This window comes from Stegodyphus dumicola, chromosome 2 (genome assembly GCF_044657685.1).
Source record: "Stegodyphus dumicola isolate Sdum_Otavi_A_Nest chromosome 2, ASM4465768v1".
NCBI lineage: Eukaryota > Metazoa > Arthropoda > Arachnida > Araneae > Eresidae > Stegodyphus > Stegodyphus dumicola.
In genome coordinates this window covers 160,870,628-160,896,851 of record NC_140769.1, presented here as the reverse complement: position 1 = coordinate 160,896,851, position 26,224 = coordinate 160,870,628, and the positions used below count along the sequence as shown (strand labels likewise).

The 26,224-nt window shown below is 30.8% G+C and overlaps 1 protein-coding gene across 1 annotated transcript in view; it reads right to left on the bottom strand.

Moving 5' to 3' along the window:
- LOC146998629 (charged multivesicular body protein 4b-like) overlaps window positions 1-13,375 on the bottom strand; it is a 34,702-nt gene extending 21,327 nt beyond the window's left edge. The window contains exons 1-2 of the mRNA XM_085811384.1: window positions 12,949-13,375; window positions 12,416-12,590 (exon numbers count right to left, since the gene is read on the bottom strand). Coding sequence (XP_085667510.1) covers window positions 12,416-12,590; window positions 12,949-13,132 — 359 coding nt within the window. The 5' untranslated portion in view covers window positions 13,133-13,375. The remainder of the gene's footprint in view (window positions 1-12,415; window positions 12,591-12,948) is intronic.
- Window positions 13,376-26,224: the final 12,849 nt, after the last annotated feature.

Genomic DNA, 26,224 nt, shown 5'->3' with positions numbered 1-26,224 from the left:
CTTATAAACATATATTGATATACTTCAGTTCATTTTATATTTAAGAAATTATTATTCGTCTCAAAACACTTTAACAAAAGCCAGTACTTTCTGATTATCTACATCTCCAAGAAAAAGTCTCCAACTCGCTGGCAACTTTGTGAAATGGTGAAAAGTGTATGACATCTTTATAACAAACTCTGTTCACAAACACCAATAAAAACACATTGGTACTTTTCTGTTTCGTCGGCGCAAATCTCGCCAAGCAGACTTTGTTGGCGACAGCATACACTATACACACAAAAAATGTTAACAAATGTGTTAGTTCTAAGAATTTTTTTATTTTGATATGGTTCAATTTTAATATGGTTTAAAATTTTGTAAAAAGCCAATAAATAAAGACGATAAATTTTTAAAAACACATTAATTTAATTTACTATGCTTTCATGGTTCAACACCCTGATTCGCCGGTTCTTATCACGTGATCTTATCTCACGTAAACTATGCTCCAAAAACCTGATTCTCTCAGTAATTATCTACATTAATTACAAGTTAAATCTTAATTTGGAATAATAGTTTAAATGCAAGAATTATTTTAATTCGAACGAATAGCTTACTCAGAAATTATGTAAAACCGCAGTGCTTTACTTTGCTAGTGCATTCACATTAGAATTGATGAATTTAACCCTTGATTTTGTCTTTCTATAATTTCGCCTTCCAGTGAGCGGTGTGACTGCATCCTAATTGACTTAATTACCGCGAATGGTCTTAGGGCATAAAATTTAACTATCTTGTAAAAATTCTATGTAATTGTATGCCAGTATTGAAAGAAACAATCAATCTGAAAAGAATGGCTACGACTTGTTTTGAAAATGAAGCATAAAAGGTTACCAGCGAAGATATTCCGTTTGGCATCAGTTGTACCATTATAGGCGACTCTGCCAAAACATTGAATTTAAATATGCAGTTACATTTTTTAAATTACCTTTCACATTCATTTATTACGTTTTTCATTTATTTATTTCACATCTTTTTTTAAAAATCAACATAACTGCAGTGGATTTTGAGAATGATCTCATGAAAAGGCTCACCACATTTTGAGCAATAAACTTTCTTTCCTGGGGAAAAAAAAAAAAAAAAAAAAAAAAATTCCCAAAGTAACAGAAGTCACTTGATTAGAAATTATCCCCAACTGAATTTTACAAACTAATGAATCTGATTCACCTTTTCTGCATAAACTCAAATTGCGTGCAAGCCAAAAGTATAAAGTGAATTCAGCCAACATGAAGCAATAAAAAAAAAAAAAAAAAAAAAGAGAAAGAAGGAGAACAAAAAGATAGAAACACAGGAAAAAAAAAATTTTTTTAACAGAAAGAAAATCTTTTATCTAAATTTAAAGATTTTTCACTGCATATTCGTCAAAATATATGCATAAAAGTAACATAAAAAGTCTAATTTATACTCATTTTCTGCTCGAAATCTAAATATGGTACCTGCAAAAAATATCTGATGACAATTTGTAATACAAATGCACTGACAGCTAAATGTTAAAATTTTCTGATTTCTCATTCACTCAAATAATATATTGCAGTTACAGAGTCATTAGGAGTCTTTGTGTAATACGCCATCGACCATGAAATTTGGCTACGTTCGAACCTTGAAAGTTTGTGTTAATACCGTCAAATTTGCGCCAATCATTTGTGCGGAATTCTGAAGAAACTGATGCCTATTTATATAATAAAGAATCACTATTTAACCTAAGATTTTGCATAAAAAGGTCTTCAACAAGTTCTACTAGTTTGTTAGAAACTTTGTTTTTATAAACTCGATAGGTAACGTAACTCAAAACAATTATAAACTCATATGGTTTATTAATAAACTTGATAAACTCCCCGTAGGCCAGTAGCTCGAATATACATGTATTACTGTTTTATCAGCTATATTCGGCTGACTAAACCAAGCCCATTAAGGTAATTTTTTTTATAGCAGAATCATGACTTTGAAAACAATCCACTGCCTGTTATTCTGTAGAAGTCAGGTCAAAAATGTTAATTTTTTTTATGCAACAAAAAATACAGCAATAACAATTTATATCCTTGTTCGTAAAAACAAGAGCTGTCTTATCGATAATCAGCTGTGGTTACATCTGCGTTATCTAGGATTAGTCAAAAAGTCAGATGTTATGAGTACCTTGTTCTGACACATTTATCCATAAATGGCGCTAAATCACTCTGCTTTCCGAAAGTTTCATGGTCGACGGGATAATATGCAAGTACCTCATTAGGTTATATCAATGCAAGAATGTGAAAAATGTGCAATGCTCTTGCCGGGATTCGAACTGCGGACCTCTTGACTACACATCAAACATGCCTCCAGTTATATCATGAATGCATGCAGAAAGGAGGGAGAAAATACCTTATACAGTCAAAAGTCGTTAATCCGGACCTCAAAGCTACAAACTTTCTGCGCATGCGTGAACGCATAATGCGTTCACGCATGCGCATAAGCGTTTACGTATGAATGTAATAATTTTACGCATGTGCATATGCGTGTGCGCATAATATGTTTACGCATGCGTGTTTAACGTATAACGGACGGTATAAGCTAAGCTAAAATTATCTAATTATCTATTTCAGTTAATGTTGCAGATTGCGTTGTTCCTTAATCTTCGAATTGGATCCGGCTTATTTTTTGCAGACTGTTAGAGCAATTTTATAAAAGTAAGCTTGAACTTTCGATTATGCCAAATAGAATTCCGATATATATTTACTAATATGTGAAGGATCTACAAAGAGAAAGTATGATTCGATGTCCATCAAACAAAAAGTGGAATTGCTGTAAAAAAATGGATAAAAACATATCCTTTGTTTCTCTAACCATTCCGAAATCTTATAAGGATTATGTTAATTTTATTAACAGTTAAATTTTAAGTTCCTTTCCTGTCAAATTCTTAACTTCAACTTACTACTTCCGGCCAGAACGTAGTTTTGGAATTTGCTGAATATTTACTGAGAAGGCGTGTCTGCGTTTTTGGCCACTCTCCCTCTCAAAGTTGTTATTACGCACGGCCGTATTCAGGCCCTTGCTAAGCTTCATAGTCAATTAAGTTAAGGGGCCAGCTCAATCTGAACCTTGATAGCTTCGGCTATACTTCTTTTAGTTAATCTTAGTTTTAGTTTAATTCTTAGTCTTTTAAGTTCAAGTGCGGGCTTTGCTTGTACACTCCCAGGCGGAGTTTTGTTAAATCTTATTGGAATAATAAAGGGTTAGTTACCCTTCTATCTTGTTGTTTCTTGTCACCGAACTCTAGCGATTATTCGCTTTTCAGTTCTTAGATTCCTCCTTTCGAACATTAACTTAGAATTCCAAAGTGAGGAACTCTACAATCTGTTTATCAATTTCACGCTGCTCTGCGGGGTGGGGGGGGACGCCGCGGCACACAATGAACTGGAAGTTGATCTGTCAGCACTATCCTTATCTTCAGGGCAGATGTTTTTATTTTATTCAGCTTATAATTCCTTACTAAATGTAGTATTTCATCTCGATGTATTCCATCTTTGATATGATTTAAATCAAATTCCTTATCATTATAAATATCACGAGTACACATCAAATAGTTTTCTGGTTGCAATTTTCTAATTTCGACTATGCGTAATGTATGCTTAACGCATGCGTGCATTGAAAGAAATGTTTAATAAAGTAAACAAATAAATATTAAGCTTTTCCTTTTAAAAATTTTGATACCCCTTAGATCATAATTGCTCTTTATTTCATAAATGACGGTTTCATATTTTTAATTTTTAATTTAATTAATTTAATATTTTTAATTTCTGCATGCCATCTTACAGATTTAAACTGATAATCTATAATCCGGAAGAATCGATAATCCGGAATCGCCGAAGTTCCGACGAGTCCGGATTAAAGACTTTTGACTGTATACTTTCCCTTTTAAGGGCAACTGCGGATTAGGGCACCCTATTGCCAAATTCTCATGGAGATGAATTATCAATCATCCCCTTTTAGCTCAGGTGACACTTATAGAGTCATTAGGTTATATTGATGTAGGAGCATGAAAAATGTGCAATGCCCTAACCAGGATTCGAACTGCGAACCTCCTGAATGCCCACTGCATGTGCTTCCAGTTACATCATAAAGGCATAAGGAAAGAAGGGAGAAAATACTTTGTTAAATAAATACTCATTAACTTACTTTTAACTTCAAGAAATATACAAAAACTTCCCAAGAGAGACAAAAACTTAACAAATAATGAAACCTATTCTCTTTCTCTTATTTATGATATTTTCTACAACACAAGAAAAAAAGAATTCACATAAATAATTATAGACTTCTTTATTTCTTACTACACCTTTTAGCTAGCCTCATGGAGTTTTGACAAAATTTGTAATCTAGAAGGAAGATTTCTAGAGAGCATCTTCATCACAAATAATAAATACTCTTCAGCAGCTGGTTCTTTTAAATAGAATTATTAATTTTCAGTTATGAAAAAACTGTTTGCATGTAAATGTACTCCCAAATAAATTCTCATAGCACTTATAATGTAAATTTGTAACTGAGAATATTTATCTTTAGACAAGTACTAATAAAAGTTAAACCAAATGAGCGCCTTCAAATCTTTGAATAAGATTTATATCACAGTAAATTAATTAATTCCATTTCTAAACTTTGCAGGCAGTTACTCCCCCCTTTTTTTGTTTAATGTAAAACTGGACTCTAAACTGTTAAAAATCTTAAACTACTTCTTAAAATACTTTTCATAATAATACTAATTAAATTACAGGATATGTATTCATGGGCCAAAAAAATTGCTTTGGGAGCCACACATGATCTGCCAGTTTGAGACAACTGTATTATACTGTATTTTAAGGGGCAGGTTAAACCAGTTGGGGGCCCCTGATGGTAACACATTTGGGGCCTTCTGAAAAGTATACTTACCTATATGTTTGAAATATTGGTTCACAATTTTGCAAGTTTCAATTGTCAATAAATTACTTTAAAAAAAATTTGACTTCAATTAGAAGTTAATTTACCAAGTTAGAAATCCAATATCAAAGAGAGTAATAAATTGTTTTTTAAATGAACTGAAGAATGTTCTACATTCCTACAGCTATGATTAAAGGAATTGCTGTGGAAGATTAAGAATCATAAAAGTATTTGTGGAACAAAGTGGGGAGGTTTTCCGGGACCAACAAAACTGCTCACTAATTAGACCGATCATGGAGTATGATTCTTCTATTTGGGCTGATGCTTCCGGGACTCTGTTGGGAAAATTAGATAGTGCTCAGGCAAAGGCCGCAAAAGTCATTACCGGTACAGAGCCTTCCATCAAAAATTTAAAAGTAATTCAGGAATGTGGCCTTGAAAAAAGAAGACAGTATAATATAATAATAAAATTGGCTCTACTCTCATATGTGCCCTAAGATCACTAAATGTGGTGATATATGTTCTGCGCTGGTTTTTGGTGCGATTGCGTGTTGTATGTAACCCTTTTGACGTTAAAAACTTTTTTGATGGAGTGGTTTAATTGCTCGTTGGTTTATGTCGTGCATGTTTTGAAATGGCCTATACTGCACTGAGAGGCATGATTGCAAGAAGGTCTGGGAGATTATTTTTAGTGGCTGTGCACGGTAGAAGTAAGGAAACGCTGATGCAGTGTATTAAAGAGTGGATTGAGCCTTGTACAACTATTTTTTCGGATGGCTCGAAATCTTACAGGATTTAGGAAAAGAAGGTTTTGAACATTTATTTGTGAACCATAGTATGAATTTTCTGGATAGTGTGTGGCTGTCATATAAATAAACGATAGTGATTATGTGGCAGTATGTTGAAGGTGGCATGAAATTGGTATTTCTGCTGTTTGAAAAAGCATTAATTCATGGTAAGTGCATTTTATTTTATTTTTAGTTTGTAGAATGTTATGTTCATTGTTTTTTTAGTATGAATTTCTGTCACTGTTGTAGTTTTTTGAATTGTTTGAAATTTATTTTAGTTAGTTCATTTTGTTGATTAGTGCCTAGTGCCTAGATTGTACAATTCGTAGATGTTTTTTAAAGTTGAAACAGAATGTCATGTACACTTTATTTTTGAAATTTATTGTTATGTTAATTTATTAAAGTGAGGTGCGCGTAGTTCGCAGATTCTTTCGCTGCCTAGATTGTGCAATTTGTAGATTTTTTTTAAAGTTAAAACATATCGTTGTGTACATGGATTCTTGCCAAATATTTTTGGCTAGAAACTTTACGTTTTTGCTATCTAAATTTTTTGTTTTTGTTTTGGATTTTTAGCTTAAATTGTATGTTCAAAATGTAGTTTCTGCATGTGCGAAAACCACGTTTTTGGAGACATTTTAGGCTTCCAGTTCGAAATGTAGACAAAAAATTTAGATGGTAATATGGCACCGTGGAGTTTCTCGGCAAAAATGTTTGGCGACCTGAAGGCGCATATAAGAGTAGTTCCATAAAATTTACAAAAAAGGCATGAAGCTGTGTACCAGAACAAAGAATCTCTGAAATTGCTACAAAATTAGATAATAGAAATTGCTACAAAGAATCTATGAAAGCTATAATGGCAGCACTAGACTGAAAATATCATCTGCTATGCAATTTGACAAAAACATCAGAGGAAGTTCTTGGCTTTGATAACAACAGATTTTCCGGTTGATCTTTGGATTATGGTAACTTGGCGATTTTTTGGCGAAAATTTGGCAACCAACTCTGCTACAGCAACCCTCTATTTTTTTTTCGCCGCCATTTTGTCTTCACGAAGTAAAGACATGTTTCTTTTCTTTTTATTTACTAAACACTTTTTTCAACAATCTACTAGCCGAATTACACTGATGCTAGAAATTTTATGTAACAAAACTACTTAATCATGACAAATATTAACTGCAAAATTGGGAAAAAGTGCAGAATCGCAAACTCCTTGTGCGTTTTTCAGAATAGCACATACACATAAACCATTTACACGTTGACTTATTTTTACTTAAAAAAAATATCCCAGAATTGCACAAAAATGGCATTGCACACACTCTTAACTTTATCCATCTACACTGCTATTTTCTCATAAATTACAAAAATTTGCACGAAAATGCAGGAAAATTTTCCTAATCTTTAAACTTGATAAAAAGCACATATATGAAATTACCTGATCGCAAAAAAGTACACACCCTTTCCAAGGATGAACATTTCCACATATAAAATAAATAAACTATCCAAAAGCTTTTACCTCTAAATTATCTATTATATTATAAACGTCACTAACGAATTTATACGAAACATTAAAAATAGTTACAAATACTTAAGTGTCAAATATTTAAATTATTTCCATACACGTTTACTTCAACTGAAATGTATACCAAATTCCTACAAACATAAAATTCACAAAATAACTATCATTTAATTAAAATATCACTAAACCATGTACACATCGACTTATTTTTACTTAAAAAAACATCCCAGAATTGCACAAACATGGCATTGCGCACACTCTTCACTATATCCATGTACACTGCTTTTTTCTCATAAATTAGAAAAATTTCATGAAAATGCATGAAAATACTCAACGTATACTACTCAAACATATTCCAAAATACTACAAATATATAACTGACAAAATCACGATCATTAAATTAAAATATAATTAAATTAAAAAACACTACTTAAAATATAAATAAGCACATACATTAAATTAATAAAAATTAGATTACAATCCTAATTATTTTAAACTAAATCATTGCTAATAACAATTTTCCAATAATACCACATTAATTTATTTACATTAATTTATTTAGAACAATGCATAAAAATAATATCCTCAAAATGATTAAAAATACTAACTTACCTAATCTTCTTCAGAATCTTCATTACGTGGCTGCAATACTACTGCTAATTTCTAAATCCTAAATCCAGTAGTCAACTGGAAGTCTATTCACCAAGTAATAAGAAATTAATAAAATTTCACCTATACTCAAACTACTTTCAGCAAACCACGTACCCTTCCTTACACTCCTTTTCACAAAATATCCATTTTCACCATATTTCTTGCACCTCCATTTAAACTTAATTGTAATATCCTTCCTTTCACACAATCTTAACTTACTATTATTATCAGATAAACGCATTAAAAATTTAGAATTCACTTTACATAGCGCCATGCAATCCGAAAATTAATCAACACTATTTCACACAACACACAATGAAGCTTTTCGAAATTAACCCCCTTTTCCGATTAAAGAACTGTAATTCGTCCATTAATGTCATGTTTCACACAACACAGAATATAGCTAAATACGAAATTTCCAGATTTCCCCCCTTTTCTGATTAAACAACTGTAATTCGTCCATTAATGTCACATGACATATCTCATGATCTCTCATTTCCCTCGCACAAAATAATGCGTAATCGGAACTGAGTGCTTCTCACATTATTACCAAAGTCCTAGGTAGTAACCTTTATCGCCTCGTCGCCAAACTACCAGTTACCATATTCCAAAGATCAGCCGATTTTCCATCTTCTAAGCATCAACATTTCCTTCCAGGTTTCCTATGAACTCAAAAATAGTACTCAACCTACTGCAGCCACATAATAAAAAAGAACTGACTTACGTCATTAAAACAAAAAAATCAGGACCGTTGAACAGTATCCAAAAGAGGACTTTATATATGTTTATGCAGATGGTTCATCTGATCAGCCAATCACTAATGGAGGCTCTGGAGTACTTCTGACTACTCTATGTGATACTACTTATAAATACAAAATTGGCAATGGAGTCAGAGTCTCTAACTTCCCTTGCAAGCTTCTGGCAATGAAGCAATTAACATGTATATATTCCCATTTCTGAAAAAGCAAAAGGACTTGTCTTCTGCGACTCAAAGTCAGCTCTACAGGCAATTCTGAATAGAAGCTCTCTGATCATCATCGGGATCCATTTTTGCCAAAATAAGCTTCAAAAAGTAGATAGGATCTGCATTCTTCGATGGTTGCCACAGCATGTCTAGATCACAGGTATTGATAAACTTGCAAGAGATGCTTGAAATCTCAAAATTAATATCATAAGTCCTATAGCCAAATGCAGACTGAAGGAACATTCAATTCCAATACAGCACCAGGTCCATAAACATCAGTGGAGATCGACGTATAACTAAAACCACAGTCAGGCTTAGAACTGGCCATCACAGAGGATAGAAAATTGACAGAGGGTAGGAAAAACTACAGAAACTGTGATAACTGCCCACACACAGAACTGAAAATTACACACATTTTTTATTGTTGGGGCATCCAAGCTGAATTGTTAAAAACTGGGATCTTGTTTAACAGACCGAACCTCAACAATGATAACACTTTGCAGACTACCAGGGCTTATCTTCATCCACAACAATAACAACAAAAAGGTCTATTACATAGTAACAGTTAATGTTTAATTTTTTGATGCATTATGTTATCATCAATAAGTTTTCCAGAACACTGAGATGTCACGAGTTCAGCATTATTTTGAAGTAATTTGTTACTTTTTAATGTCATTTAATCACATAAAATTTTCTTATTATTTATATTGTGGCATACATTACTTTCAATTACATTTTTTGTGTCTGACAATCAATTAATCATCATTAAAATCATTTTTTTTCAATAATTAATCTCGTACATTCTTTTTTGGATGCTTAATTGATCTACTTAACACAATTCGTCTAAATTTTTCATACCTCCCATATACAACTTTAAGCAAGATTAGATCTCAGACCTTTTTTTGGGGGGGGGGGGCAGGAAATACCAAGCAAAACTTATCATCAGAAGGGATTGTACTACATGTGTTCTCTATAATCATATTTTAACATAAATCAATTTCTCATAACTAAAACTTTAAGCACTCACTACTCTTTGTGACTTTGATGACTAATAGTTAACTGTAATTCTTATATATAATGAATAAAGATGGTAAACATTTTTAGCAATATAAGCTTCAAACAAATTTTACATTCAAACAAATTTTACATTCATTTATTGTGCATAAATTCCATGTTTTAAATATTATTTATGGCTTCTAAATATTAAAAATCAATTTAATTTTGCATTTTTATTTGAAATAAAAATTTTATTGTTTATCATATTTTATGAAATTTTATATTGTGGATGATGTAACCAATGACGTCACCTTACTTTAAAAGTAATTGGTTTTTATATGTATAAATTTAATCTTATGTTTTAAACATTATTTATGGCTGTTAAATATTAATATACAATTTAATTTTGCATTTTTTTAAAAAATGATTTTATTATGTATGAATTTTTAAATAATTTTAATTCGAGGCGTGATGTAATAAGCTCTCTGATTGGTTACAGAATATTTGTGCATTAACAAGCTATAATCAGCTTCCTGATTGGTTACTGAAAATTTGTGCATTTCCCCGCCATTTTAAAATTTAATTCATATCTTCGAATTCCTTGAAAGATGTCTTCAAAGATGTTATTTAAATTATGCTTCCGATTTTTTTTTTTTTTTTGTGGTACTTATCAATAAGCAATAGGTTAAATGACTAAAAAAATGTAAGTACATATTTTTCCTTTATTTTATAATTGTATACTTCAATTTTTTGTTGAAAAAATTAATGCACTATTTTAAAAAATTGCTGAGATAATTATTGTCCATATGTTTTAATGTTAATTATATTCTATATAACATATTTTAAAGTATTTGAATTTAATAATATTCTAATTCTTTTAAATGTTGGTATGATGGTTTTTAATTTGATATTCAATTTCAGTAATATTTTAATCTAATTAAACATTGGCACAATGTTTTTATAGCGGTGTTTTTATTCTCTTTGCTATATGAAAGTAATAGTAACTTTACTATTTTATACTCATAGTAAATGTATTTATTTACCCTTGCTGCCATCTTAAAAAGAGACATTTTCAACAAAAAATTAATCCATTACTTTTAACGATATTTATTTTTTTAAAAGTTTTGAATACTTTACTATGCGTAAAAACAGCGTTTTTCAAGATGGCTGACGTTTGTAAAAATCACGCCAACAATTGCGCCAACGTAAATCGCCAAAAATCCGTGCAACCGTCTACCAAAGTAGCACCGAACCCGGTAAATGTAAACATCACCAACTTTGACGATAATACCTGGTAACCCAGCGGATTTATCCTATTCGCCTGTTCGAAGTTTGCCACCATTCCTCTTGCGTTCACTTTGTTGAATTATCACTGTCGTTCGCATTTGCAGATTTATATTATTATTCTCTAATTTACTATTATTTTTTCTGAATTTTTTAACGAATAGATAGAAATATTTTTGTAGATAGATGCCGGTTCTCGGTTGGGGATGAATGGAAGAAAATACGGTGGGAAGGGTGAATGCAAATTTGTAACACGGCTGTTCACGTTGTGTTCTTAATTATTAACAACTCTTAAGAACCATGAGATTTCCAACCTCTAAAATAATTTGTTTCCGTAGGCCGCAAAAATGTGCATGTGCATTTTAAATAATTAAGTAATGCTTTTATTTTTATTATTAGTTATTGTCATCTAAAATTATGAGAATAAATCAATTTTTATGGCGTAAAATTTTAACAATATAATATATTGTTAATGCTTTTCTAACAATAACCTTTCAGAGGATGGCAGGTGTGACATAAATAGATGATTAAATTGAAATAAAAAAAATATTATTTTTGATTACCTAAGATGACAGAATAGTTTGATGCATCACCATGGTCATCAAAATTAGCAAACCACTGCTGGTGTAAGGAATATATTGTTTTCTGTGTTAACTGTAATTTAAGACAATTTTTTTTCATATATCACGTTTAACCGGTTAATTTCAGTATATTAATACCAATTTATATTTTTTATTTCCGTTATAAATGCTTATATATTGTCTTATGCTTAATACATTCTTTTCTGTGCTAACTTGAATTTAATACAAATTTATTTTCGTATATCACGTTAAACCGGTTAGTTTTACATCTACATGCTTATTATCTGTGAATTTTTACTACCATATGCTTAATATATTGTTTTATCTGCTAACTTGAATTTACATGCACTAAAAATCACATTTACAAAATATCACGTTTACGGCTCGGCTCACCGTCGATGAACCGCGAACTTGGCGAGCAAAAATGCAACGGCGCCAACGGGTTCTCTGCGGATGAAAACCCAAAGTGGATTTTTTTCAAGTTCCTTCGATTTTTTAATTTAAAATACATCAATGTGTACATGGACAAAGTCAAGAGAGTGCGCAATGCCGAATTTGTGCAATTCTTTGATGTTTTTTTAGGTGAAAATAGATCAATGTGTGCATGGATACCAGGTTTGTGCAATTCTTAAAAACGTGCCAAGCAGTGTGCGATTCTTCCCTTTCCCCATGACAACTTGCATTTTAAATCATTAAAAGCATAATTCAAACTTACATTTCATGTGCATTTTTCAAAGCTTTTGCAGCATATCCCATTATCTTTAGAACCTCTGTATTCGTATTAGCATTCTCTAAGGCTTCTCGTTGATATTCTATAGTAGTAAGAGTTCCATCAATCTGTCCTAATTGTTTCTCATACCTCTTCTTTCTTTTCAAAGCTTGTAAAGCAACTGAAATTGAGAAGACTTATTTTCTGTCACTTCATCATAGGTGAAAGGTACTTATTAATTATTTGAAGCCTAACAAAAGTTTGTTTTAAGAGTACATTTTATGCACAAATTCTACTTCATATGAAGATTATGTAAATATTAATTAGAGAAATAATTATACATAAAACATTTAATATTGCAAATGTTTAAAGACTAATGCAGTTAGATCAAAAATCGAGCTTAAAATCCAACATGAAAATCGCTACATATTTTTTCCGACAACTTCGAAAAAGAACTTTAAAGCATTCAAGGGAAATGCTAATTCATAAAAAGGCTTTCGTAATTACGATTGTTATGCAAAAGGTTACCATAAAATTACCTCTTTTATTCTTAGTTCCATTTTTCTTGGCAGTAGCTAATTCTTGTTCAACTTTACGTTCCAAGAACTCCTGTTTCTTCATTAACATTTCTTCAACTTCTCTCAGTCTCTGAATAGCTTCTGCCGGTGTAGGTGCTTTTCCACCACTTTTACCTCCCCCAAAAAGTTTACTGAAAAAACTCATTTTTACCTCTAATACAACAAACCAATAAATATTTTCTTTACAGACTGTACAGGCCAAGCACTTTAATTTAATCTGTTTTTCAGTTACTACGTAACATTAAGAGTAGCTAATTTCGCTTCAATAGTTTCAAATTTCTGCTAGGACTTAGAATAAGGCGCAATTACATCACATTAAAAGTACACTATTTCTAAACTGATAGTTGTCACTTAATAACAATTGTCTTATCACATTACATCTCAACTCGGTAATGCGAAGGACAGTATGGCGGATTGGTACTTGTGTCATAACATGTGAATCATAGTAAATTTTAATCTTCAAAAACTATTTTTTTACCATTTCTTTAATTAGAAATTTCTATCTTCATTTTCAAATTTTTGCATAATTCCTCGTAACTTAAAAACTTTCCGATATATCGTAATGTAATTCTTGATTCCAGCCACTGATGCGGCCATCTACTGGCTAAAAAGTGGAAACATAAAAAGCAGTAATCTGGTCTGTGAATATGTTTCTGAAACATGTTATAATCGAAAACTGATTAAATATTTATGTTGATTGTTGCAAGCATTATAACATTATGTAAAAATAAGTACAAACCACACGTTTTGTTGTGTACCACAGTGTAGATCACGAGCTTCAAGGAACCTATGTTGTTCTTAATATTTCAAGAAACTGATTACGTTTTTCCTCGTAAAGAACATTTTGCTTATGTTTTCAAAATTATTCTCTCGTTTATATAGTTAGCATGTGTGTGCACCTCGCAGTAAAATAACATGCATATTTGAGCATTGAAGTGTAAATCATTGCAGTTGATTCACACACACATATAGTATATTATGTCTTTATACTTATTTTATCAGCAGAAATTTACGTTCTGCTACAGTTAATGTAAGCAATCCTTTAAGTGAAAAAGTTTAATATGAACAGCATAAAAAAGGTTAAGTACTTTAACATTAATAATGAGTTATGGATTTCAAATTTTAGTAATGTTAATTTCTCAGTCATTTCCTTTTAAACTGCTTAGAACAGTTTGTATTGATTGAGAATATTTTGCATAAACAAACTTCCAGTTCAGAAAATAACGAAGTTTATCATTCATGAATAATGGTATAAAAAGTATTACAAGTTTCTAATCTTTTCGATTATAGAACAATATGAGCTAATTAGTTTCAGATTGCATACCTCTCTTACCTGTTAAATATACATACCCCTGTTATGCCCAACTGTTAAATATTTAATTTAACTGATGGATATAGTAAAATTAAATATTTTTAAACTCTTCTTTAAACGCAGTGTTCTTCTTTTTGTGTTAAATATTAGGGATAAAAAGTTTCTCAAATTAGGTTATTCGGTCGTATTCATTATTAATTGAAATAAATAGCCTAAAAAATGTCTTTTGTATGTTTAGAAAAATTTCTCCATAGTGAAAATTAACTGATGGGAAAAGTATTTCTTCTCACTCAATGTATCAAACTTCAGCTTCGCAGGGTCACTTTCTTTGTCCCGTAAGCGTATTTCCAAACCCTACCCCACTTTTCGAATTTTTGACGTCACGGAAATATCGACTAGTTTCACCTGGCAAGACGCCTACCCCACTTTTGCTACTACGGCGCGCTTTCGAAAGAATTGTGCTGCTGAATAGTGTGTTTAGGTGCTAATTGTGAGATTTTCGCAATTTAAATTATTATGAGTGGGAATTTACGCAAAATCTTTAGTGAATGGTTCTTGTTTATCGCCGTAGTGTATTTGAGGAAAGAGGAGAATAATTCACTGCTGATGTATACATTAACAGTATGAAAAATTTGGAAGGTTATTCTCGGGAATAAATGTGCTGCATTTCATCGCAAAATTCAGCGACGCCAGTAAAACAAACGAAAGTGTTCGAAAAACTTATCTACATCTGAAGCCACTAGATAAAAATTGTATGTGTGCCAATACAGCAATTTAAATTTAAAAAAATAAAAATAAAAAAACAATTGCAGAAAACTTCAGATCAAGGAATAAGAAAGAATTGCAGTGCCTCTATGTGCTTAAAAACTACGAAGCATTCTTCAGACTTTCGTGCCAAAATCAAGGTTGACAAATAGATTAATACATTTTATTGTTTCTTTTAGTGTATATATTTCAAAATTATTAAAATAACTTGAACAAGTGTTTAATTGCTTAAAACATCAATAAAGTTCATTTATAAAAATATACAAGGAACTTCATAATTCATTCCTTTGGTGAACAACTGAAATTTACTAAATTACCTAACTTTATGACATTAAATATCTTCGTAACTGTGGTATTATGCCCTGTTTTATAAAAGCTTAACTACTTCTAAAAGCTTAATTACTTACTATTCATTTGTTATACATTAAAATATTTTCTGATTTATTTACTAAATGCATAATCAATTATCAGGATTACTAAATGTATTAAGAATTTCCATACATGCTTGTGCAGTGTGAATGCATGTTCGTGTAATAAAGTTTGATTTTCATGAATGAAAAAGAAATACAATCTCCAAATAAGTACTTTCTTGTTTTCCAGTTCCCATAGACTCCAACTACTATGGATTCTCCGTAGTTTCTACGGAAATTCATGAAAAACTACGAGCTACGAAAAGTATGGAAAAAACTACAGATTTTACAGAAATAAGAGCAGGAGAACCAGTACGCAAAACGGAACCAACTAATTCATCCGATGATTGGCTGAATACTCGTGTTATCATATATCACGTGTTGAGTGCGTTCCTAGTTTTGAAGAATTAGCCAATCGTAGATCAGTAACTCCAACTGTTAACGACTTATCAATAGTTCCACCCAATAGTCTGTCTCCCAGGGTCCTCGCTGATGCGTGTTTAGGCTGCATTGTGTAGTTTACGGCGAGAGCTTAGCGTGTGTCTTGTGAACTGTGAATCAGGTGAAAGATTTTTAATCATAATGCTGCCTCGAACGAAGAAGCCAAAATTATCAAAGCAGAAGTTTAAAGATTCATATTCTTCAGAATTTCCATGCATTAAAGCGTCCGAAATTTCTGTGAATCACGCACACTGCAGTGTATGCAACAAAGACTTCTCAGTTGCTCATGGCGGAAAAGATGACTGTAAACGGCATGTGTTTTCTCAAAAGCACATAGAACTTGGCACCGTAAAATCTAAAGAAATAACAAATTTCTTAATAAAGATGATGAAACAGATCCTATAAAAGTCGAATGCTATTTTGTTCGTTTTTTAATTGAACATAATCTACCGCTTTCTGTTTCGGATCATTCCAAAGAGCTTTTCAAAGCAATGTTTCCGGATTCTGCCATAGCAAAAAAATTTAGCTGCGGTCATACCAAAACTGCTGCTATTGTGAAAACGCTTGCAGAAAATACTGTTGCTGATATTATAAAATCAGTGTGCAGTACATCATTTTCTCTAAGTACTGATGGAAGTAATGATAACAAACTGTACCCATTGGTTATAACATACTACAGTAAAGAAAAGGGAGTGATAATTACTTCATTGATTTCTATTTTAGAATGCACAAATAATACAGGAGAAGGTATTTTTAATTGTATAAATGAAAACTTTAAAAACAAAGGTTTAGAATGGAAAAATTGCTTATAATTTTCTTCAGATAATGCTAGTAATATGATTGGAAAGTTTAAAGGTGTACCATCATTTATCAAAATGCATCAACCAAGTATAATCACCCGAGGTTATCCGTGCCACCTCTTGCATATAGCTGCAAAAAAAGCTACTGAAAAATTAATTGGCTCAGAAATTGAAATGTTAATAATAGATATATATTTTTATTTGGAGAAAAGTTCGAAACGGAAGCATAGCTTCAAAGTTGCTCAACAAATTTTGGGACAGAATGCAAAATCTCATAAAATTTTGAAATATTGCAGAACGAGATGGTTGTCTCTTTTAGAATCTATAACAAGGATTTTGGAACAGTGGGATGCTGTGATAAATTTTTTTGGAGATAACAGTGAGAATGAAGGAAAGAGATTGCAAAACATTAAAAAAATTTTACAGTCACCGACCACCAAATTGTACTTGTTATTTTTGAAAAATACTTTGCCTTTGTTTATAACAGTAAATATTAATTTGCAACAACAAGCTCCTTATATACATAAATTGAGAAGAGAACTTTTTGAACTTTTAATGAATTTATTTGTTAGATTCGTAAAACCATCAGTAATTTCTAAAGAAAATGAAGATGTTACTCTAACGTCTATTCCATTTCAGAAGTATAGTAAGCAAAAAGAAAATGAAAATTTAGTGATTGGTGCGGAAACAAGACTATATTTAAAAAATGCCAAGTTGAATGAAAGTGAAGTGAAATCATTTTTCAATTCTGTGCGAGCTTTTTTTGTAACTGCATGTTCATATATAATTGATAAATTTCCACCGAGTGATCCATTTCTAAAACATGCTGAAGTTGCTGACATCAACTTGAGAACTGAAGTCTCATTTTCATCTGTTCTTTACTTGATGAATACTTTTCCATCCATTATTGATGAAAAATGTCTTAATCAAGTAGAAATTGAATTTTCCATGTATCAAGTAGATGATTTGAAAGAAATTGTAGATTTGCGTATTGATATAGTATGGGGAGAAATTGCCAAATTAAAAAATATGAATGGGTGTATTAAATACAAAGTATTGCCTTCTGTAATGCTTGCTGTCTTAATAATACCTCATTCAAATGCAGCTTGCGAAAGAATTTTTTCTATTGTTAAAAAAAATCAGACGGAATTTCGACCAAATTTAGGTCTTAAAACTCTTGAAGCAGTTTTGATTGAAAAAATAAATATGCAGGCAAATGAAGAACTGTGTTATAAAAAAACATTCTCAAAATCAGAACTTAAGCTTGCTAAGCATGCTACATATAAATCTTTGCATTCATAAATTATGCGTATTTTGTTTAATACTTATATGTATCATTCTTGGTTATTTAAATTTTATTTCCCTGTAGAAATCATATCCAGAATAAAGATATGATTTATAGCTTCTGATTTTTTCTATGATTAGTAGTGATTTGAAGTACTTTTTATTAGTGAATGCTTGAGGAGTTAAAAGAAAATTTCTAATTAAATGTGCATATAATTTACAAGGTATATTTTTAATTATTCAGTTTTATATGTATATGGATTTTAAATGTAATAAAATTGATTACAATTAATTATTAATTTAAAATTAATGAATGGTTAATTACAACATACGCTACGCGCACATTTTCAAAGTTGTAAAAATGTTGTTCGCGCGTTGACTACTGACAAGGTTTGCTGAAGGTTGGAGTCTATGAGTTCCTGTGTTTAGCGGTAAAAGTAAATTCACTTCAAGTATGTGTCTGTGCAATTTTGACAATGTAAATGCTGAAATGTATGTATAGTAAAATTTCAACAAAAAAAATATCCGGAAAGCTCTTGAAATTTTGGATAGCCGAGCATATAAAAAATGAAATATTGTAATAACTGAATGGAAGAATAAACTACTAGTCTAAAATCATAAAAACAGTTCATCTTATTTGTATCAACTTGACTATCAAAAGCCAATATTTAATATTATGCACAATTTTGAAAAAAATGTATGCTGCTGATCTTTGGGATATGATAACGGGTGATTTTTACAATTGTTGTTATGTGGATTAAGACTGCAAGTTGAGACTTTAAATATGAACAATAGTAATCTGAAAATTTGAAGTAGTAATTCTATATCCAACAATCTCTGCCAAATAACTTCCATGTTTTAAGTAATTAAAAAATATATTTTTAACCACTTATTTTTAATTTTATAAAGTACATTCTATAATTTAAATTTTATTTACTTTCATCTATTTTTAATGTTTGCCATTATAAATTTCACACTATGTACTTTTTTAAGATTTCATAGTTGCTAATTAAACTTCCTTTACAATTTATTTAGTTATTCTATACACGCATTTATATTTTATGTAAGAAAGGGATTTATGTGCAACAGATATACAGTGAAAATCATTTAACACAAAACTGAAGGGACTGAAATATTTTTTGTATTAAAGAATATTGAAAAGAAAAAGCATATATTCAACAAAATTAAGCTTATTAGAGTACATTTTATTTACATAGATATGTATATATGCATGTATTTAATAAAAACCAATGAAACAAAAACATCCACAAGAACTTAATAGAATTTAATACAAAATTTTCAAGTTTTTGGAAAATAATCTGATATTTTTCTTTGCATTGTCTTTTTTAGCATCAAATTGTTCAATGTCAAACATTTTGTTATTCATTTCACCATTGGAATGTGCGTCTAAATAACTGTCCATACTTTTTATAATATTCCTCATTTCGGATGACGTGAGAACAAGAACTGCATTCATTTTATTTTCGTCATCAGAATCTGTATCAATGATACCTTTTTAGCTTTGAACAAATTCCAAAATAACTTTGTCTGCCATAATTGTGGCTGTTTACACATTATCATAAACTACTGCAACGAATTCTTCCGATAGTACAGTAGGACAGTTCGTTAATACAGAAACTTTCTCAAACACTTCATTAAGTGTCAGCTCAGTTTCAATATCCTACTTATCCATTTCTTTCGGCGCCGAAGAATCTGATACTTTTGAGAATCGTGTGTAATGAAAATAATTTTCATTCATCCTTGGAGTTGCTGAATTCTATGCAGTGCAACATATGAGCCAAACTCACTAATTTTTACTCACACTGCCATGTACTCATCACTGAATTCCAAAGCTAACTGTTGAGAGATGAGATGATTGTGTGGCGTTTGTAGATGTGGAAGGCGAAAGTACCGTAGATAAACAAAACTGGCTCGTGTCACAGGCTATTCCGAGGGTATTTCAAAGCCAAATTAGCCTCTTTTCTACGAAACATGTGAAACCACCTCTCTTTCATTTCACAACCCGCTTAAATCTCGCCAGCGATGCCAGTGTTTTCTGTATTTTGTTCATTTCCAGAAAGGATATCTTTTCGTGTTAAGAAAAACAAAATGCATGAAAATACATAGTAGTTTGTCGGGACCGTTGCATTATTTCGCGTTAACCGATATTCCGCGTTAAACGTATTCCACTGTATACAGATGTGTTTGGACTATGAATATACAAATAATTTTTTAAAAGGAAAATTTATAATCCTTCCAAAATTTTTGTGCATTATGCTGCTAAAAATTGATCAGTAAATATATAAAGAAAGAAATTTAGAACCAATTTTTCAGAAAGAATAAAAATTGAAATTCAAATTAACTTGATAAAATCCTGTTTAGACTAGTTAAATTGGAAGATATTTTTAATGATTTTACTTCCCCTTCCCCCCATTTTCCTTTGCTACTGCTGTTTGAATAAGAGGTTCTAGTAAAGTTTTGTGTTAAAATTATTTTGAACTTTCAAAGATTTTCCACTGCATGATTTTAATTTTTTCTACATTTTTAAGGGAATGTTTTCTTTCTTTTTTTTTTTAGATTAGAAAAATATTTTTAAATCGGAAGATATTTTCAATGATTTTCCTTCGCTTTGAGGAGGACTAGAATTTTTTGGTGAACTATTAAGATAAAAAATATATTGAAATGGTTCATCAGCTGATTCTGGATACAGAAAAGCAAGGATTTTGTTTTAGAAGGGGAAATGTAATTAAATTCAACATACCTCCTCTTGACGATATTATGTTAAAATTGGTTGGATTCCTCACCTTTCTTTTTCTTTTATACTACTTTTTTGGTTTTTCTTGTGATGATTTATTTTAATATGTTGACTGCCATGGGGGTCACCGGTGACCTGCACTCGACTTGGCTACAGCGCCGTCAGTGCCACTCGCAACGCGACCAATAGTAAAATACATAATTAGAATAAATATTGATACTGATAAATTTTTAAATAGTACCATTGTTACTATTACGGTTTGAAGAATAATAAATCATAAAAATTTAAATTATAAATCACAAAAATGGTCTACAGATGTTTGGAGGTCGCTGGTGACCCCCAGCATGAAGCACAATTATATAACATTATGTTCTGTAGATATTTCGACATAATGTATATCGCATAATAAAAATTTCAAGTTGGCGTCATGCGCAAATCACGTAAAATGCACGAGCCAGTCAACGTGTTAATTTTTACATTTTAAATTATTCTTGTTCCACATTTATAGGATTTTATGAAGATCATTTGAACTTCAATTTTTTAGTCTTTGTGAAAAGTTGTTTCTAAATTTCTTTATATACTCGTACTATATATAAGAACTACACTCCTAGAAAAAACTAATTTATATATTTATTTATCCCAAATTTTCATTTTGAAACATTTTAGTACATGCTTTTCCTCAATATTTTAAAAGTTGATTTTTTGTTGAACTGAAATATGTAATATGGAAAAATTCTATCAAAAAACATAACTCAGAATCAAAACAGGAGATAAATAGAGATCATAATAATGTGCGATATTTGATTCTCTTCCCCTAATAGTCATTTGAAACATTTTAGCGTGTTTTTCCATTCAGCTGAAACAGTAAAAATATAGAAAAATTCCCACAGAGACATAATTCGGCTGAGAAACAAAACAGGCAAAAAAATGGGTTGGCATCAGGAAACTGATTGGTCTAAAACAGGGCTTCTTAAACTTTTTTTCAGTCGTGGCCCTTTTTTTATCATAGATTTTTTTCACAACCCCAAAATATTTATGAAAATTTTGTAGGACCCCATAAGCATTGCGAAAATCTGACACACGCGCGAGTGAAACCGTCAATTTTTTCACTTGTATTGTAAGATAGTATTGCAGTTTTAGGTCATTCTCTTTAATTTCTCATTTTAAGACATAGAACAATGTGAAAATTTTAATTAATTAACAGACGAAATAACAGCGTCACGTGCAAAGCAAGTAAAATGAACATCTATATTATAAACTGAATACATTGAAACATTTTTGTTTTTCTCTTTGTCTGTATTGTCTTTTCTTTATCTATTTTCAGATAGATTGTGTAAAAATATTGGGTAATTGTAAAATTATTATATTAAGTTTAAGAAATACCAAAACTACTAAAATTTTTTGCTACCCCCTGCTGTAGATGGGGGTTGCGATCTACAGTTTAAGAAAGTCTGGTCTAAAATAACGTTGCAATATTTGATTTTGTTGGAACATTGGATAACTGAAGCCACAACCAGTGCAGTTATGGCAGGTGTGCAAATTTTGGAATTTACAGAAATATCAAGTAGCAAAATTTTTGGAATTTAGGAGTGGAAAAGTTTTTAGAATTTAGGACCCACAGAGATTACATAGCACAACAAAATGTACCTGCTGAAGCTAGGACTCCAGTGCGTGGTTATATTCTTATAAGGAGTGTATGCCTGAATGCAAAGATGCATTTTGAGTCATCATCGCTAGGTAATCAGCCTACACAGCATTGTGTGATACATAATTCATGTAAATAAGAAATAAAATTGACTGCACTTTAGTTAAATAACCTAACTCATTCCTTGTAAGTATTATGCAAGAGTATTGTAATTGTTGAATAAGAATACAACACTTGCTTTCTGTTCATCTGAAATGGGATAGATATTCTAGCAGTTATTCCAGCAGAAGTTTGAAGGAACGGATTATTCTGTATTTAGTTAGATAATCAAAATACACAAGCTATGAACATAACATATTAAACCGCAATTCACATTGGACAGCCAATGTTTATTAATTTTCACATAAGTCGTACTTTCCCATAACCATAAATTTGAAAATACTCTATTGCATGCTGTTCTATTGAAGACAAGCCTGATTTTTTTTTTTTTTTTTTTTTTCAAAATGTAATTGATAAATTGTTTTTTTTTACAAAATTTTAACTTGGGAGTCATGAACAAATTTGTGGGGGGTCACCAAAGTCAAAGAAATTTATTTGACAATAAAAGATATACGGAATTTGAAGAGAATTTTGGATTTTTTTAACATTTGCCAGGAATTTTAAATTAAACATTTCCATATTTGAATTCTGATTTTATTGCTTTCCACTTGATTCATGTGTTATGTTTGATGATTTCCAAACAGCTCGAATCAAATTTCAAAGCAACTGCATACGCGCAGCTAAGATTTAGTTTTTTTCGGCTATCTTAGTAGTATCTTGCATGCAATTTGTAATTGCAATACGCATCATTTATAAACTATGTTTCTTATTTCTAATCAAATTTGTTGTCAAGTAAGCACATAACATTTCCAAAGCATTAGAAAATTCAGTAGTGTCTCAAAGGATAATAAAAACAATTTTGTTCTCGTTGTAGTTTTTTTCATGATGGTTAAATGGCCCAAAATCTCTTGTAAGAGAAATGGGATGGATGCACCAACATCAAATAAACTTAGAGAAAAACTATTAATGAAAATGCAAACAAAAATGTAACCATTGGCTCTCTTTCTACTTCTAAAAAAAAAAAAAAAAAATTGAGTAAATATCAAGAAGAGTTTATTTTATACTGTTTTACATGTTGCATCGATGGAAAAAGAATAACCATTGTGTGTTAAATGCAGTGAAAACTTGGCACGTGGAAAGCATGAAACCTGCGAACTTAAAAATACATTTAGAAACGGTACTTTTCCCGTTTTGCCACCGCAAACAATAAAGTTGCCAACAACGATACTACTGATGCCAAATGGAATATCTTCGCTGCCAACGTTTTACGCCTCATTTTCGAAACAAGTTACAGCCATTTCTTATCAGATTGTTTCTTTCAATACTGGCATACAACTACATAGAATTTTTACAAGATAATTAAAATTTATGCCCCGAGACCATTCGCTGTAATTAAAACAATTAGACTGCAATCACACCACTCACCCAAAGGCAAAATCAAGGGTTAAATTCATCAATTCTAATGAGAATGCAGTAGCGAAGTAAAGCACTGCGGTTTTACATATATATATTACATAAGCTATTTGTACGAATTGAAATAATTCTTGCATTTAAACTTGTATTCCAAATTAAGATTTAACTTGAAATTAATGTAGATAATTACTGAGAGAATTAGATTTCTGTAGCGTTGTTTACACGAGATGAGATCACGTGGTGTTACATGATATGAACCGGCAAATCAGGATGTTGAACCATGAAAACATAGTAAATTCTTAATGTCTTTTTACAAATTTATTATCTTTATTTATTGACTTTTTACAAAATTTTAAAAGATATTAAAATGTTTGTGCCTTCAAAATAAAAAATTCTTAGAAGTAACGTTTGTTAACATTTTTTATGCGTATATTGTATGTTGTCGTCAACAAAGTCAATTCTATGTAGTTGGCGAGATTTGCGCCAGTGAAACTGAAAAGTACCTCAGAAATTAAACATAAAGATTAAGTAAATAAATCTGAAGAATTTTTTTAAGAAATGAGCTGAGAGCATGAAAAATTAAAATGTATTTTTGAAAAAATATACGACAGTTCCTGAGAAGGATTTACAGGCATCCTTAAAAGTTTCATATTTAATTGCAAAAAATTTAAAACCTCATACAATTGGAGAATCGCTCATTCTTCCTTCAGCAATTAAAATGACATCATTTATGCACGCAGAAAAATGTAGTAATGATTTAAAAACAATAGCATTAAAAAAGGTACTGTTTCTCACAAAATTTTTGTCATATCTATACACTATAGAATACAAAATCCAGTCTTTACTATAAAACTTGATGAAACTACCAACATTACTAAAATGTTTTAATTCATCGTTTATGTGAGATATGTTTTAGAAAACGATGCAGTAGAATATTTTTTATGTTGTAATATTTGGGAAGGAAAAGCAACTGGAGAGAAAATATTTGAAATTATTAACAGACATTTTAAAACAAATAATCTTACCTAGACACACTGTGTCGCAGTTTGTACTCATGTAAGCTTTTAAAACTAAGCCAATACTTTGGCAAGGAGAATTGAAAAAAAAAAAAAAAAAAAAACAGAAACATGCTTTTTCACAATTTACTAAAGAAAATAATACAGATTTCTTGTTTAAAAAAAACATATGATAAAATTGACAGAAATTTTTTTGAAAAATTTCCAAATAAGGAATTAGGTTGGATCTGTGACCCATTTTGCCTTTGGTATTTTCAATTCCAATGTATCTCTAAATGAATAAGAACCATTAATTCATATTTTAAGTGACGGAATACTGCATGTTAAGTTAAGTCTCTAACTTGCCAAAAATTTTAGTTGATTGGAAACTAATATGCTGATTTAATAGGAATGAAAGTAAATTATTACGTTTCTTACATAAAATTGTACAGTAAACCTTTAGCTTATATTTAAAACTTCTAAAATGCTTATGTTACATTTTTATGTTATATAAGCATTGAAAGTGGATTTCTCACTGAAATAGAAATAATTTTGCTATTGAATTAACATGGAGAACTTTTTTATTGAAATATTTTTTCTCTGTGACATTAGTTGCATCTACAAAATAAAGATTAAAGAACTGTTTTTAAAACATTTTGAATTCGTTGTCATATTGATCTATGAAGCACTAGATTAGTGAGTTTTTATTACATTATTGACAAATATGGTTTTTAAACAATCAAAAAATTTTCTGTGGAGATAATTATTTGTCAAATATGAATGTGTTTTCAAAGAGGAAATAAATAATGAGTGATAAAAAGAAAATTCACATCTCTAACAAAGTAATTTGCTTTGATTTAATCTTTATAATACAATATATTTTAAAATGATAAGGCAAAATCCAATGTGAAGGGTTATGCAAGATTAAGATAGTACCTAGAATATTCAGCATTTCGTATAATCCTATAACCAGATAATAATATTATTGAAATAAATTTTATCTGAATGAAGTTTTCTTATTACAGAAACAGTAAAATTATGCAATTACATAAACGAATACACTTTCAGACAATATACCTAAGACTGTTTAGAAGCGCAAGCCAGAGTTCTGTTTATGTTACGTCTCGCCCTTCAACGCATGCTCAAGAATTACCATCCAGGCGAAACTAGTCGATTTGACAAGCGTCTAGCCCCTCAGACGCTAGTTTCCTCCTGGTTCCTCCCTGAACATCTGCGCAGATTACTGCGCATGTCGTCATTTCCCTGAAGGCGCCTCGTATTTACTATTATTTACTCTGCTCTTTGAATGCTGTTGTAG